The sequence below is a fragment of the Ostrinia furnacalis genome, unplaced genomic scaffold, assembly GCF_004193835.3.
Source record: "Ostrinia furnacalis isolate ACB-3 unplaced genomic scaffold, ASM419383v2 OfSCF7365, whole genome shotgun sequence".
Lineage (NCBI taxonomy): Eukaryota > Metazoa > Arthropoda > Insecta > Lepidoptera > Crambidae > Ostrinia > Ostrinia furnacalis.
Genome location: NW_021137604.1, coordinates 43,463 through 60,381, shown reverse-complemented (window position 1 = coordinate 60,381; position 16,919 = coordinate 43,463). Strand labels below are relative to the sequence as shown.

General features: G+C 43.8%; 1 protein-coding gene across 1 annotated transcript in view; it reads right to left on the bottom strand.

Annotated features, from left to right (window-relative positions):
* Window positions 1-1,230: 1,230 nt before the first annotated feature.
* Window positions 1,231-16,919, bottom strand: part of LOC114364216 (uncharacterized) — a 29,918-nt gene continuing 14,229 nt past the window's right edge. Inside the window, exons 6-14 of the mRNA XM_028320239.1 lie at window positions 16,585-16,833; window positions 16,041-16,300; window positions 15,238-15,379; window positions 14,201-14,341; window positions 12,781-12,938; window positions 9,310-9,380; window positions 6,479-9,222; window positions 5,629-5,793; window positions 1,231-3,394 (exon numbers count right to left, since the gene is read on the bottom strand). Of these exons, the coding sequence (XP_028176040.1) occupies window positions 3,140-3,394; window positions 5,629-5,793; window positions 6,479-9,222; window positions 9,310-9,380; window positions 12,781-12,938; window positions 14,201-14,341; window positions 15,238-15,379; window positions 16,041-16,300; window positions 16,585-16,833 (4,185 nt within the window). The 3' untranslated portion in view covers window positions 1,231-3,139. The remainder of the gene's footprint in view (window positions 3,395-5,628; window positions 5,794-6,478; window positions 9,223-9,309; window positions 9,381-12,780; window positions 12,939-14,200; window positions 14,342-15,237; window positions 15,380-16,040; window positions 16,301-16,584; window positions 16,834-16,919) is intronic.

The window sequence follows — 16,919 nt, the reverse complement described above, 5'->3', positions numbered from 1 at the left end:
CACACAAACCAATCACAGAGCTCTATTCAACGCTGTGCGTTCGATTTGCTGCAAGCATCGTTTCTGAATACGGGCGTAAGACTAGATACTTTCAGCATCTTTTCTTTTCAGAAGACTTCTAAAATACAGGGTATTAGGGGTCGATAACCAAATAAAAAATCTTTTACTCTGTGAAACAAGATGTGCATCTGTCCCTTTTAGCTGAAAACGAAATGCATACTCTTAGAATAGCCAGGGGTGGCCAACCGGTCGAATATTAGTCCAGTCGATCATGGCAAGGCAAAAAATACTACATGATTGTGTAGGTACCTACTAAACATGCTGTTTCATTTAAGATTTCAAGAAGTACGTAAGTGATAGATCGCCCAGGGTTTCGTTAGTAAACAGTAGATCTTATGTCTAATCAAGTTGGCCACCCCTGGAATAAGCAATAGAAACAGGCGATCCATCCAGAACCCGCGACCGGTCGTTAGATATCCCGGGCAACCGGTTGCGACCGGGCGGCGACAACCAAGCTTACGTTACGGCGCTAATTGCCCAGCCACACATTTAAGCGACATTTTATGATATAATCTTAATACGCAGAATATATGGTGGTTAGAAATAAAACGATCTCTTGGGAAAATATCTAAACACTTTAGGAGATCGATAAAACCATAAAACATTCATAGAAATGGAGTGATTAAACTGGGCGAGCATTACCTTCCTAATTACCCTACACTCTGTTTTTGTAAAAACTTGGCTTCTATAGATTAGCTTAGCTTTCTATATTCTCTATTTTTACAGTTTAAAATTAGTTATCTCTTTGCTACGCCTGAAAATTTAAATTTACCAATAAAATTTATTTTTTCTGAGCTGTAATTTGATATGAAAGTAACACCTAAAGGCTTACCGGATTAAAGTTGACCACAGATCTCTACCGCAGGGCCAACTCTACCGATTTCCTTTATTTCTTTTGTCTACGTCCACGGTACTTCAAATTTTGTGCACAGTGGCAACAAGCTGTTTGTAAAGTTAGAATTTAGTGGGTCTACTAAGTACTTACTAATAGTATAATTGCGAATGTCTGTGTATCTTAATACATGCTACAGGCCTAAATAACAGAATTTTGATGATTTTTGGTGGATAGGACCTAGAAATAAGACTACCCTGTGTAGATAAAAAAAAGAAAATGATAAAAAAATTGACAAAAGAAATTAAAACAAAAAATAGATTCATATCGTTTATTACATCAAATGCATTGCATTATGTTATTTTGAACAATAAATAAACTGGTGTGATACATTATTACCTTGTATATAACGTTTTAACTATGTTTCTTTTATATTACAACGATTAAATGCCCACATAGTACACACGTTGCAAAATATATTATGTACTTATTTCACTCAAAGCTATGTGTTTTATACATAGTTTTATGAAATTTCAATAATCTATAAATAAAGGACGCGTGTTTTTTCCGACATTTCAATAATTATACTAAAACTTAGCTATCTCCGTACAAGCAGAACTTTACTATGGCGTCAAAGTTTAGTACGAAGAAACATACTTATTAAATATAAATAACAATAGGTAAGTACTAATAATGCGAATAAACTGCAATATTTAAAGGCATTCATTAAAACAATACTGAACAATTAATGTGTACTAGATGGGCATTTAAAACAATTATTCTATGCATTTAGTATTTCGATATTTCGAGTATAATCTGCTCTATAGAACAAGAAGAAACATTGAGCCAAAGAAGGAATGAAAAATGTAAATAATATTTATTATTATGTAAATAAAAACTTTTAACAGGGAAACAAAATTGTCTTTGGTTCCACTTGTCTTTGGAACGTGAGCAAAAAAAACAATTGTAGGTACTCAGCAGGTGAAGAGGTACAGCAAGATATCTTTACATTAGGCGTTAGATTATTGCATTGCAAAAACAACCTTATTTATACTTATTCGGTAGTTCAAATCACTGTGCAGTGTTATCGATAAAACAATATCATATTGGTGTAGGATATTAACCGATCACAATACAAAAAAGTACAGTATCCTCAAAATAGCACCAATATTATAATATCAGCACATCGTGTGTACCAAAAAACGAGCGCTGGCAACATTTTATCCGTTCTGAGGCATGGAAATTGTCACAAGAAAAAAACAACGGAAAACTTGTCTTAAAACAATAGATAAAAAAATAAGGCTATAAAAATAATACATTCAAAATCACACATCGTAGTTAAAATGTTACATAGTTATTTAAAACTGCAACTAAATTCCTTGCCTCAGAAGAAAAAAACATTTTACATCTAGCAACACCAAATTTTTACAGCGCGGCAATTACAACGATTTCACGTACTAAAACATAATCAAACTGCAATCAACGACAACTCATGCAAGATATGGTTAGTAGACATTGAGATATGACAAAGTTATTGGACTTACATCGCCATCACATGCCCTTAAGTAGAAATATACAATAATTATGTAAATAGATATGTATAGGTAAATGTAAATTAACCTCTATGGTAACACTGGAATCTTATGTAAAGTTCTGACCAGAAGAAATACTACGGTCCTAGCCAGATATCAATATAGTCGCTTTTTGAGTCACAGTGATGATATAAGTATCTATTTCAAAATACATTGAGCCATTTTATTGATATATGTGTACTATAAAACTATGTATCTGGCTCATAATATGTAACATAGTCGATTATACATTAGACCTTTAATTTTATGAATACTTCTACAGTAAAGAATGAAGGTAATCAAAGTGACTCGCGAAAAAGCTTTAGTGATTCCTAAAATAAGTTCACAAGACAAAAATACAGGTATTTAACAACATATTTAAATATTAACGCATGTTAAAATTTACAAAACTACAACTAAAATTAACACAAGGTGTTGCCAACTACAATTATACAAACGTACCTAATTTTATTTGGTCTCATTTTAGTAACGGTTACATTTCAACAGAAATTCTTAATAATAACAAATGAAAACTATTTTTACACTACGTTCCGGTTGCATAGCTCGATTTAGTCGAAGGAAATGATGCTGGCCGGTTGGTGGCCTTTTCTGTGGTGGGTAGTTACGTCTATGGTTGTGATCTGTCATTGTGACAGTAGTTTTTTTTTTAAATATTTTATGGCGAAAAAACTCTTAAGCTTCGAAGCAGCGTGGCCAGGACGTTGGCTAAGCATTCCGCTCTGAGTGCGAGTTGGCCTTCTAGGGTGGAGTTGGTGTCTTGTCCTTGGCCCTGGGCCTTTTTGGTGTTGTGCTCGTGAATGATCTTTGCCATGTCGGCGCCTGCCAGCTCTTTGAAGGCAGCCGTGACGTCGTGCACTCGTAGAACCAGGTTCCTGGTTTGGAGAGGCGCTGAGGTATGTCTGCCAAGCGCCTGAAATAAATATAAATTGGTTTCAGTGAAAGCGACCCTTATTTTGGTCGTCATCTTTGGGAAAACCACTTGTACGTGGTGGTTTACCGTAATCTTGGTATAGTTTTAAAAGTGCGGTATCAGAAACATCATTCTGTGGTGTTGAAGTCAAGTGCAGCATAGAGTTTTAAGTCCTGTGTAGTGGTCTTCTAGCTAGAGTATATTGGATGAGGAGATCCGTAGGAGAACCAAAGTGACTGACATACATAGTCCGCTGAATCGCTAAAATCAAATGGCAGTGGGCGGGGCACATAGCTCGTAGAGCTGATGGCTACTGGGGCAGGAATGTTCTTGAGTGGCGACCACGAGCCGGAAGACGTAACATGGGCAGGGCTCCCACTAAGTGGACCGAGGATCTGGTGAAGGTTGCGGGAGGTGTTGTGATGTGAGCGGCGCAGGACCGCTCTTTATAAATAAATAAATATCCTTAGACATTTTACACTGCGCTTCTAGTCCCAAACTAAGCAAAGCTTGTACTATGGGTGCTAGACAACGGATATAAACATACTTAAATACTTTTTTTTTGTAAATACATACTTATTATACATAGAAAACACCCAGTCCAATACAAACAAAATATGTTCATGCACACAAATGTTTGTACTGTGCGGGAATCGAACCCGCTACTTCCGGAATAGTTTATGGAAATCCTTGGGGGAGGCCTTTTTCCAGCAGTGGAAGTCTTTCCAAGTCAAAGTCAAAATTTCTTTATTTGTTTAGACTAATAAATAGTTCTTACAAATCGTCATTTTGCTCTTAAGGAGCCTCTACATGTCTAAGAATCTTTTTACCCTACCACTTAGATTAATAAAGCCTAGATGGATAGTCTTTATACAAACGCTTCGTCAAGAGTGAGGCAAAAATCTTATGTCATTAGTGTCAATTTTGTTGGGGAGCGTAGACAGTGAAGGCGAAATTTTTAATACGTTTTTAATTATTTTATAATTAACAAAAACAAAACGCATCATGTACTTACTTATTTATTGAATTCAAAGTACCTACCTAATTACAGTAAGATAAATCGACTTAAAAGTCTCGATTTCATAAAAAAGGAAGTGTATTTGTACGGCGAACAATTGGGAAATAAATTTTCTTGTTATAGCCTGACCAGGAACATAAAAACCCTCGCCATGTTGCGGAAAACTAATGGTACTAATTTCTTTTAATGGCAACAGTAACTGAAAACTTCATTGACATGTCACCTTGCATGTCAGTCTATTGCTGTCAAAGTGTAAACAAAGTTTATTTTAAATGTGCGCAATTGGTTTTATGAATTAAATTGCTAAAATATTTTTATAGTCGTGAAAGAAAAGTGGTTCACAATGTGTTAAAGTATTTGTCGAAGAGAAATACTAAGGGTTTGGACAATATTTTCATTGAATAATGTTTCCGACAAAGGTTGTCAAATTGACTGACATGTTTATCGTATAGTACAGTCCAATAAGAAAATTAGCTGTGGTTTGTTTCAACTACCTATTTTAAAATTTTTTGTTACTTTCTAAATGTTGAATTTTATGGGATTGGGAAAGAAGTACCGAGTTTGAAGCGTTCATGAGCAGACATTGCAGTTGAATATTCAAGTTCTGAATTTGATTATTGATGAATAATAAAATAAATTCTACTAGCTCGATTGATGGTTTCATTTAATTTATTTAAATCAGGTTACCTATAATAATATTTTTTTGTTAATTTATGAAATTATCAAATTAGCCCGTAATCCTGAATCCTGATACATAAAGTTAGCCTATTAATAATTTAACACAGGTACGACTGTACTCAGTGTTGCACTATCAAATGCAATTGACGCGCCTCTATGCCAGGGTTTTTATGTTCCTGGTCAGGCTATACTGGTATCATTCCCGTATTTAATTTTTGAAAGCCAAATTCAAGCAAAATACGCGTCAAATTGTAGTACTTATTTATGATATGTAACACTGGTCACTTTCTTTCGTTTTTCTGATGTATTTAGACACCCTTTCACAGCACAAACCGTCTTAATTAATTAAAATTCGGCGGACGTGTTTACCAATTTTTCACTTTGACAGTTCATGTGACGTTTACGGGTGAGCCGTTCCGGCTCACTAAAAACTGCCTCACCTTTCGTGCACTATCAATCTAGGCTTTATTAATCTAAGCCCTACCAGCGCTTCGAGACCAACATTTGGCAAGTGCTGTTTTGGCTGAAACGAACTTACCTGTGCGAGGTCAGCCAGTCTACGTAGCGGCGCGAGGCAGTCAGCCAGTGCGGCGGGGGCGGCTGAGGCGGCGGGGGAGGGGGCGGACGCGCCCAAAGCGCCCACGAGCGCACGTGACGCGCCCACTAGGGATACGGCACATGACGTCAGCTCGCTGCGTGCGCGCTGGATGATAGAAGGGTACATTTGTTACTTATGCCTGTTTTCACCATCAATCCCGAATTTTTAAGTGACCCCTATGGTAACACTTAACAGGAATTTTGTTTTCATAGGGGTCACTTAAAAATTAGGGATTGATGGTGAAAACGGGCATTAGTCTGTCAATAAATTGGAAAAGAATTGTATAATGTTCCATTCCATCTCCGGGTTGTCTGTAAGATTGAGTGCCCGACACAGCACGATCCAACTGATAACGTTAATTTATGAAAAGCAAACCACTGCAAATTCTGTATAGCCAGGATCAGTTTGATCTTCTAAGAAACCCGACCAGTGAAGGTTGAGTAGTCCCAGGGACAGCTTACTGTCTTGGAAACGATGAAGATTAAAATGGTAAGACGGCTCTTAACGCGACGTTTATTATTGAGTTACATTATGTACTCACGGCTTGACGTTTCGGCTGCGATGCTACAGCCGTGGTCACAAGCAGACTGGCGGCTCGCGGCGTCGGCCGTTCGTACATAATGTAACTCATTAATAAACGTCGCGTTAATAAGACCCGTGTCTTACTATTTTAATTGAAATGGAACGCGAAAGTTTAAAATCTTATAATAATGAACGACTCGATGTTCGACTTCCCCCAATTGCAAAGCGGGAGACAGATGACTGAAAAGGTAAAATAAAGATGTCTTACCTGGAACTTGATTTCGTCGATATCTTCTCCGCCACCGTGCGCGTGCTGGTGCGAACAGGTCTGTGCTGCGACGTGCAGCCGCTGCAGCAGCCCGTCCACCGCCGCCTCCGTCTTGCGAAGCAGCGCTTCAAGCGGCACATGGCCATTATGCCCCGCCAATAACCCCGCTGGCGGTGACGGAGGCGTCGGAATGTCGTCCACAACGTCTTCTTTGAAGCGTACATGATTCTGAACCTTCGGCGTCGGGCTCCCACTCTCCAATCGGAACGCCTTTCGCTCCGCCAGCGGAGGACTGAACACCTTATGCTCATTTGTCGGGGCACCGTTCAACAGATCCGGACGATTGCTAAACCGCCGGTTCATCTGGGGCGAGCACAGAGATAAGGCTGTCGACATCTCCTTATTCTTCAGTATGGTGTTCTTAGTTTCGGAGTGCGACCGCACGTGCCTGCTCTGCAAAGTCATCGAGCTGTAGTTCTGCGAGGAGCGCACGTTTAAAGGCTCCTCGTCGGTCATCCGGCTCTCATTTTCGAGGTTGCGGTACGTGTTCAGATTCCGCTGGAAGTGCGGCGAGCCGATGCTGGCTAGACGTTGCTCTGAGTTTCTTAGGGGAGATTGCTTCTGAGCGTTCTTCAGTCGAAGAACCTCGATGCTCGGTACGGGCGGTAGCGGCGGTTTCTTGGGCGGGAGTAGGAGCGGTGGCGGTGGCGGCAATACTTTGTTCTCTATTCTTGGAGGGAGCACCGGTGGATCAGCACATTGCTCGTTGATTTCGCATACAACTTTGTAATTAAGTTTTCTATTATTCAGCGTATTGAAATGACTATTGGGAATTTCCACCGCACTCAATTCATTGTTCAGGCACGTGAATGAGTTCGATCGTGGTCTAGGCGCAGGCGCGGGTGGCGTTTTGGGTGGTCTCTCGGGTGCTTTACGCACTTCAGAGTTTTTTCTTCGAGGAGGAGGCCTTATTTCACAAACGTCCGGCATGGAATCTGAATTTTCTAAGTGGCCTTCAACTTTATCAGCCTCATCACTGTCATCGGATTTATTCTTATCTTTGCTACAACATGAAAACATTCCTTTCCTTTCTACAGTAGGATATTCAATCACATGTGCGGTCCCGTTCGACTGCTTCTCGCTAATGCTTTTTCTTTTACCTTTTGGCGAATCTGACTTACCCTGAACTTGAGTCTTGCTCTTATCTTTCAGCAAAAGGCTGTTTCTAGCATCACTTAAACTTTTTGCTGTAAACATATTCCTAATCTCACTAACGCTTAACGTACCTTTCACTACCTCACCATTACTAGGCTTGACATCAATATTAGTATTTTGAGCATTTTTTGCCTCGAGAATTTGAGAATGATTAGCGTAGCTGACTTGGTCTCTGTCTAAAGTCGACGAATTTGAGCCAGGCGGAGGAGGGATTATGTACGACAGTATCTCCTCCGGAGTTAATTCTATAGCTGGCGTCACTTTGACAGTTGGTGGCTGTATTGTGACATTAGCAATAAACTCTTCGAGCGTATTCGCTTTTGGCGCAGCATAGCTACTGTTTTGTACTACATTTTCTCTGTCGTCAGCAAACGAAGGTGGTACGACTGGCAAAATTTGAGGCACTTGAGTAGCACAATCTAGTTCATCAGGGGTTTGCGGGGGAGGTATTAAAGTTAAATCTATAAGCTCGGCGTCATTGTCCACCAAAGTTTCTTGGTAAAAAAATGGTACCTCGGCAGCTTTAGCGTCTTCTTGACTGCTCTTTTCTTTAAGTTGCTTTAAATATTCTTTTAAGTTCGGTTCTTTATTGTCTTGCGGGTCTGGGCTATGCAGGCCGAAACTAGTTCTAACTACTTTATTAGTAGGCTTATTCTGGTGTCTTCGTATAGGGCTGTTTGTCGGTGTATATAGAGAATCGTTATCACTTTCGGAATGGCAGAGATCACTGTTTAAAGCTAATAAAGCGTCCGTTAAGCCACAGTTATTCAGTATAGCGCTGAGGCCTTGAGACTGGCGATTGGTTAGAGGAACACTGTTATTGTCTGTACCATTTTCCGGTACGTTCAAAACACTCAACCCTTGGTTAATGGTTTCCGTAAGAAGTAATAAAGAATCGCTATGCTTCAGTATGCCTGGGGCGTCGTCAGCCGCGGACATCCTACTATTATTAGATTCGGTATCACTTTCAGTATTATCTACACACGTTTCTTTACCTACTAGTTCGTCTCTTAAAATGCCATCATTATAAGGATCATCATTAAAAACATCACAATTTTCAGTCAAATATTGTTCGGAGTTTTCGACGAGCTTTTGCATTTCTGCTACTCTTCGCAACACTTCCTCGTTTTTGGCCTCTACTAGTTTGGGGTTGTTGGTTGCGTTTTCTAGGAGTTCCATGGAGAGGACGCTTTGGAGGTCGAAGCCCATTCCGTCGTCAAGATAGCAGGAGTCGTTTGGATCGAAGAGTCTGAAGTCTTCGTTTCTCTTGCATTTGTCGAAGTGGACGTCGTGTCCTAGGAGTCCCTTGGAGTCGTATCCGATCAAGGGGCTTGAATGGTTGCTGTTTTTGTTGGACATAGAGTTCATGTTGGTGTCGAGGCTGGCCCTGGACTGGTCGGGCGTGGAGTGGTACGGCGGCGGCATGCTGAAGATGGCGTAGTGCTTCTTGGATAGAACATTGGGATCGTCGAAGTGTAAATAACTCCACTTGGTTGGCACCACATTGTGTTGAGATAAATATGGTGGAGCTGAAACGAAGAATGGTGTGTCAGTGTGAAAACTGCAGACACAAACCTAATTGAAAAAAAAAGTTCCAAGGCCAATATTTTACATACCTATATCTTCTGTTATAGGTTCTCTTTCTTGTTCTACATTCAGTTCCTGGCCCGTAGCAAGACGGTAGTATCTGAAACGTTAAAATAAAAACATGTTCAGAATGTTATGATAGTCAGTGTTACGAGTACATGGTCAAGAGATATGCTTAAAGATACAATTAATATTTGAATGGCCAAAATAAGATATTGGGTTTATTTTTCAGTGTTGGGCGAGCTTAAGTGGTGGATAAGCTCAGTATTCATCATGGTTGGTTGGATATTGAGTAGAGAGTAGGGTGAATTTGGGTCATCATCATCATCATTTCAGCCATAGGACGTCTACTGCTGAACATAGGCCTCCCCCAATGCTTTCCATGTTGATCGATTGGTAGCGGCTTGCGTCCAGCGCTTCCCTGCTACCTTTACGATGTCGTCGGTCCATCTTGTAGGTGGACGTCCCACGCTGCGTTTTCCGGTACGCGGCCTCCATTCCAGAACCTTTCTGTCCCATCGGCCGTCAGTTCTGCGTACTATGTGCCCTGCTCATTGCCACTTCAGCTTGCTAATCCGTCGAACTTGGGTGATTTTGGGAGCTTAAAGTTTTGGGAGAAATTGAGTATTGAATGAGCTTGGGTACTCGGTGACCTTGGCTACTGGGTGAGCCTGGCTGTGGGTAAAGTCTTCTCACCCTGCGATGACGAGCAGCATCTCACTAACATCGAGTCGTCTTACATCCTGAGGAGTCCCCTGAGGGGCGGTCGAGAGGCTGTGACGACAGTGGGAGCACTCACCCTGCGATGACGAGAGGCATCTCACTAACATCGAGTCGTCTTACATCCTGAGGAGTCCCCTGAGAGGCGGTCGAGAGGCTGTGACGACAGTGGGAGCGCTCACCCTGCGATGACGAGCGGCATCTCACTAACATCGAGTCGTCCTTCATCCTGAAGAGGGCCCATCTCTCCAGAGAGGCGGTTGACTGAAGCTGTGGAGACAGTGGGAGCGCTCACCCTGCGATGACGAGCGGCATCTTACTAACATCGCGTCGCCCTTCACCCTGATGCCCTCCACCTCTCCTGAGAGGTGGTTGAATAAGGCTATGTCAATGACTGACAACATCGCTCACCCTGCGATGACGAGCGGCATCTCACTAACATCGACTCGTCCATCATCCTGAGGAGTCCCCTGAGAGGTGGTTGAGAGACTGTGGAGACGACTGTGGGAGCGCTCAACCTGCGATGACGAGCGGCATCTCACTAACATTGCGTCGTCCTTCATCCTTAACCCCTTCACCCTGCATCTCCCCAGGGAGGCGGTTGACTGAAGCTGTGGAGACAGTGGGAGCGCTCACCCTGCGATGACGAGCGGCATCTCACTAACATCGCGTCGTCCTTCATCCTTAAGAGGGCCCATCTCTCCTGAGAGGTGGTTGAATAAGGCTGTGTCAATGACTGATAACATCGCTCACCCTGCGATGACGAGCGGCATCTCACTAACATCGCGTCGTCCTTCATCCTGAGTAGGGCCCATCTCTCCAGGGAGGCGGTTGACTAAAGCTGTGGAGACAGTGGGAGCGCTCACCCTGCGATGACGAGCGGCATCTAACTAACATCGAGTTGTCTTACATCCTAAGGAGTCCCCTGAGAGGCGGTTGAGAGACTGTGAAGACGACGGTGGGAGCGCTCACCCTGCGATGATGCGCGGCATCTCACTATCATCGCGTCGTCTTTCATCCTGAGGAGGGCCTACCTCTCCAGAGAGGCGGTCGACTGAGACTGTGTCAATGACTGGCAACATCGCTCACCCTGCGATGACGAGCGGCATCTCGCCGGCGTCGCGCTCGTCCATCATCCTGAGGGCCTTCCACCTCACCAGAGAGGCGATCGAGAGGCTGTGTTACGACAGTGGGAGCGCCTCTCTGGACAGGAGGGCCCACCTCTACGGAGAGGCGGTGGACTGAGGCTGTGTCAATGACTGACAACATCGCTCACCCTGCGATGACGAGCGGCATCTCGCCGGCGTCGCGCTCGTCCATCAGCAGCGCCAGCACGCGGTCGCGGCGCAGGAAGATGGCCACGTCCGCGCTGCCCGCGCCCGAGCCCTTCACCCTGATGCCCTCCACCTCCAGAGAGGCGGTCGCGAGGCTGTGACGACGGTGGGAGCGCTCACCCTGCGATGACGAGCGGCATCTAACTAACATCGAGTCGTCTTACATCCTAAGGAGTCCCCTGAGAGGCGGTTGAGAGACTGTGAAGACGACGGTGGGAGCGCTCACCCTGCGATGTCGAGCGGCATCTCACTAACATCGCGTCGCCCTTCATCCTGAGGAGAGCCTACCTCTCCTGAGAGGTGGTTGAATAAGGCTGTGTCAATGACTGACAACATCGCTCACCCTGCGATGACGAGCGGCATCTCACTAGCATCGAGTCATCTTACATCCTGAGGAGTCCCCTGAGAGGCGGTCGAGAAGCTGTGGAGACGACAGTGTATTCGCTCACCCTGCGATGATGAGAGGCATCTCACTAACATTGCGTCGCCCTTCATCCTGAGGAGTCCCCTGAGAGGCGGTTGGGAGACTGTGGAGACGACAGTGGGAGCGCTCACCCTGCGATGACGAGCGGCATCTCACTAGCATCGAGTCGTCTTACATCCTGAGGAGTCCCCTGAGAGGCGGTTGAGAGACTGTGGAGACGACAGTGGGAGCGCTCACTCTGCGATGCCGAGCGGCATCTCACTAACATCGCGTCGCCCTTCACCCTTATGCCCTCCACCTCTCCTGATAGGTGGTTGAATAAGGCTATGTCAATGACTGACAACATCGCTCACCCTGCGATGACGAGCGGCATCTCACTAACATCGAGTCGTCTTACATCCTAAGGAGTCCCCTGAGAGGCGGTTGAGAGACTGTGAAGACGACGGTGGGAGCGCTCACCCTGCGATGACGAGAGGCATCTCACTAACATCGCGGCGTCCTTCATCCTGAGAAGGGTCCATCTCTCCAGAGAGGCGGTCGACTGAGACTGTGTCAATGACTGGCAACATCGCTCACCCTGCGATGACGAGCGGCATCTCACTAACATCGAGTCGTCTTACATCCTAAGGAGTCCCCTGAGAGGCGGTTGAGAGACTGTGAAGACGACGGTGGGAGCGCTCACCCTGCGATGACGAGAGGCATCTCACTAACATCGCGGCGTCCTTCATCCTGAGAAGGGTCCATCTCTCCAGAGAGGCGGTCGACTGAGACTGTGTCAATGACTGGCAACATCGCTCACCCTGCGATGACGAGCGGCATCTCACTAACATCGAGTCGTCTTACATCCTAAGGAGTCCCCTGAGAGGCGGTTGAGAGACTGTGAAGACGACGGTGGGAGCGCTCACCCTGCGATGACGAGAGGCATCTCACTAACATCGCGGCGTCCTTCATCCTGAGAAGGGTCCATCTCTCCAGAGAGGCGGTGGACTGAGGCTGTGTCAATGACTGACAACATCGCTCACCCTGCGATGACGAGCGGCATCTCGCCGGCGTCGCGCTCGTCCATCAGCAGCGCCAGCACGCGGTCGCGGCGCAGGAAGATGGCCACGTCCGCGCTGCCCGCGCCCGAGCCCTTCACCCTGATGCCCTCCACCTCTTCCAGAGAGGCGATCGATTGAGGCTGTAGAAGATGTAAATAGTAGATGTAAAAGAATATACACTCGGCATCAAATAAATCGCACCTCCCGCGACAAGCATTTATCAAACGTATGTATCCCCACTTCCCACCAACGTTGGTACCATTTGAAAGCCTAGTTCTAAACTTCATTCCATTAGAGGAAAGGTTTTTACCCCAAAAATGTGTCTTTACAAGGATCCAAAGTCACTTCTTCAAAAAATAGGTAGTTACGCTATAGCCATTTTTTATGACAATAAAACTGTTAAGTTGGGATTAATCGCTATCCATCTGTTAAAGAGGATACGTGAGATCTTTATTTAGTTTTATAACCATAAAAATTGGTCTAATTGATCCCAAAGGTGAGCCCAAAGTGAGGTCTATTTTCATGTCACATTTATGGTATATGTTAATCATTTATTTACAAATGAAATGTATTTTTCTTTAAGGATATTTATTGGGCTTTCAAATAACACCAATATTGTTGGGGTACCATGATTGTGTCAGAAGAAAATCTTTAAAGTTCGCGTCGCGGAAGGTGCGGTTTATTTGATGTTGAGTGTAGTACCTACATCAAAGAAACATCTCTAGTTTTATGTGCTGTTGACTGTGTACCGCACAAAAGTGAGGATCACAGGAAATAATCAATTGGAAGGGCTAAATCTATGTATAGGCGTATGAGGTTTCGAATGGAAAGAATTAACAAAAACAACGATATGACCAGAAAAGTGATAGACATCGAAACTAAACCCCTATGGATATCCGTATGACATATGGATATCCGTAGTAAATAAGGACCTCAAAGAGACTCAAGTCAACAAGGAGACGACCTAGGACCGAGCTACCTGGAGACGCATGTTAAGAAGGGCTGACCCTAAATAAAATGGGAATGAGCCAGGCAAAGAAGAATCTTTGCCTGGCCTATTCCCAATTTATTTGAATACTTATTCTGAAACTAGTCACTTCAGAGCGGTGTCTTCTAAAGCTCGGTCCGTGAGCACGTAGAAGTTTGTCCAATGACCCCTAGTTACCCATTCTTATCGCTCGCGCGTAATTATACTGCTGTCGCGACTGTGCGACTGGCAGTGAGTGTGCGAGCGCGATAGCAACATAATTACGCGCGAGCGATAAGGATGGGTAGCTTGGGGTCATTGCTCACGGACCAGACTATAGCTCACATAAATTTAACAAAGAGTATAGTGTCTTCTCAACTTAAACTTTCCGAAGCTGACTTGAACTTCTATCTTCAATATCTCATAAAAACTTACCACAGAGTTGTTCCTCCCGATGATCTGACTGAGTCCAAACCTCGGCGACACCAGCAGCACCCGCTCCGGCCGGCTGCTGCTGAAGCACTTGGCGCCGTAGCTCGGAAGCCCCGCCACTATGTCCAGGTAGTGCAGCTTCGCCTGGAATTTGAATTTTATGTGTTGGAGATAGAGATCGAATGAGGGCTATCGTTTTTATACTTAACAGTTGGCACCCCTGGCGATTGACAGGACCTTACACTACAGTGGCGCCATCTTGATGAGTGCAATTGCGATAGTCCTCCTACCACTTTAGCACTCACCAGATAGTGCCACTGTTTTCGCTACTAGCAAGTGACAGGACCTTACTCTACAGTGGCGCAAACTGGTGAGCGCTAAAACGATAGCCCTCATTGAGAGAACATTATAGGGCAGATATAGAGTATTTCATGACATTGCTCACGCAATCTTGAATGTGAAATGTATGCGAAATTGAATTGGATATCGTAGAAGAGCTCGAGACAGTCCATGTATGCCAGCCCAGTTCTATGGCAGTTTATAAAGCTTCCAACCAAAAGTGAAATGCTAAGGAATCATAACAGCTGTCAACAGTTTAGAACTGTTGACTTGTGTACGGACTCAAATTGCTTCAAGTACCTACCTATGTTTACATTTAGTTGTAATATGAGCTGGTGTTATATGGCTCCTCAAAGACATTTCATACAAAACTGGTAAGCTTATCAAAAATCGTGTAAAAAATCCGTGTCCTTAAGAATGAAAATAAAGCCCCATTTATTGCTAACTAGCTTTCCGCCCGCGGTTTCGCCCGCGTGGAATTTGTCCGTCACAGAAAAACTTTGTCGCGCGCGTCCCTGTTTCAAAAACCGGGATAAAAACTATCCTATGTCCTTTCCCGGGACTCGAACTATCTCTATGCCAAATTTCATCAAACGCGGTTCAGTGGTTTAGGCGTGAAAGCAAGACAGACAGACAGACAGAGTTGCTTTCGCATTTATAATATTAGTAAGTATAGATAGTATAGAAGTATAGATTTATACCTGTAGTTGTGTGAGCTGCCTCTGACTGCCGGTCATCTGCGAGTTGAGTTTGAGACAGTGAGCCAGTAACCGCCGCAATTCCTTACGCTTCATACTCTCTAGCAGTCCGCTTGGAATAAACCGCTCTAGGCCGAACTCTCTTCTGGAACCAAGTGGGGTTTTCGGTATTAGAAAGTTTTGTGTAGATTATAAGATATTTTGAAATTGTAAATAAATAAAAGTACTTAAATAAGTTGAAAAGGTAGTTCAAGCCATTGACTCCCAAGAAACTACACTTGGCATCAAAGAAATCGGACCTTCCGCGACAATAACTTTAACGATTTTCTTCTCAAGAATCATGGTGCTCAAGATAGGATAGTGAAATTACAAACTTTTCTAATCCCCTAGAAGCTCAAGACCAAATAGAAATTTTATTAGGCTCACAGGTGAGCCACGTAGCGTTCAACGTGTTAAGAAACAATAAAGTTAGGTAATCTAAATTGATTGCCTTTTCATGTTAATCAATGAAACTCTAGCAACACTTGTGATTTGTGAAGAAGTAATTCTAAGGTCTGAAATTATGAATAAATGGTTCTTTGTCCTAAAATAGGACATAGTAGGCCTTTAATACTGATTTATCTAATCTCGCTACGGCGCGTCAACTGTTACCTTCCAGCTCGCTGATTGCACTTTGCTTGCACTAAACTTGTCTTACTCATCCGGTAGATTTATGGTCTTCGTCGGTTCAGTAAGGCCTAGATTGGTTAATTGCAATGTAAACGCGTATTGTATAAGTATTAAAAAGTCTTAAACGTGGTACGTACTCAACAGCCTTAACAGTCAGCTTGGCCGGCGAGAGGTTATTAGCAAGCGCGTGTTGATGCATGTGCAGTGCTGCCAACCGCAGCGCCACATCTGGCTGTAGTTCCGGCGCGAACCGTTCTTGAGCCACGTCGTTGCAGCATTGCATGTAAAGGTAGTCCAGGGCAGCCAGGTCACGTTGGGCCAGCTCGGCAGCCGAGTTAGGCATGAACACCACTCGGAAGAGGCAACGCATCTTGTGGGAACCGGGGCGGGCAGCGATCTGGAGTATTGATATGGGCACGGGTTATTATCAGATGCTAGTTAGGATTTATTAGAGATCTACTGTAATTTATCGAATTAATTATGGTGGATATCCCTATTTTATTAGGCGTTTTGGATTCATTAATGATCGTCAAAGAATGAATGAAAAATTAAGAAGAAATAATGGTCTTTGTATAAATGATATATCTAGATGACATACTAATAATTGCTTCGTTGTTGAACAACAGACACTAGTTTCTTATACTACATATTATTATTAATATTATCAGTAATGAAGCATACCCTCGCTAAAGATTCCTTCGGATCCAACAACGTGAGCTTATTCCTCCTCAAACTCTTGACATGTTCAACAACTAAGCTGAAGTGTTCGTCAGCCGTGATGCACAGTTTGTCCTTCAGGCTTTGCACGACGTCTGCGACGGTGGTGGTGGTGTCGTACTTGAATGACTTGGTTTGACCGTTCTCGAGGAAAACCTTTAGGACGTTCGCCATTGGTGGTAGGCAAAGGTCTCCGAGAGAAAAGGCGGAAGGCTGAAACAGGAAATGTAACTAATAAATCTTCTAACACTTGGGACAAAATTAGTAGTTTTCATCGCAGGATTTATTTCATCCTATTT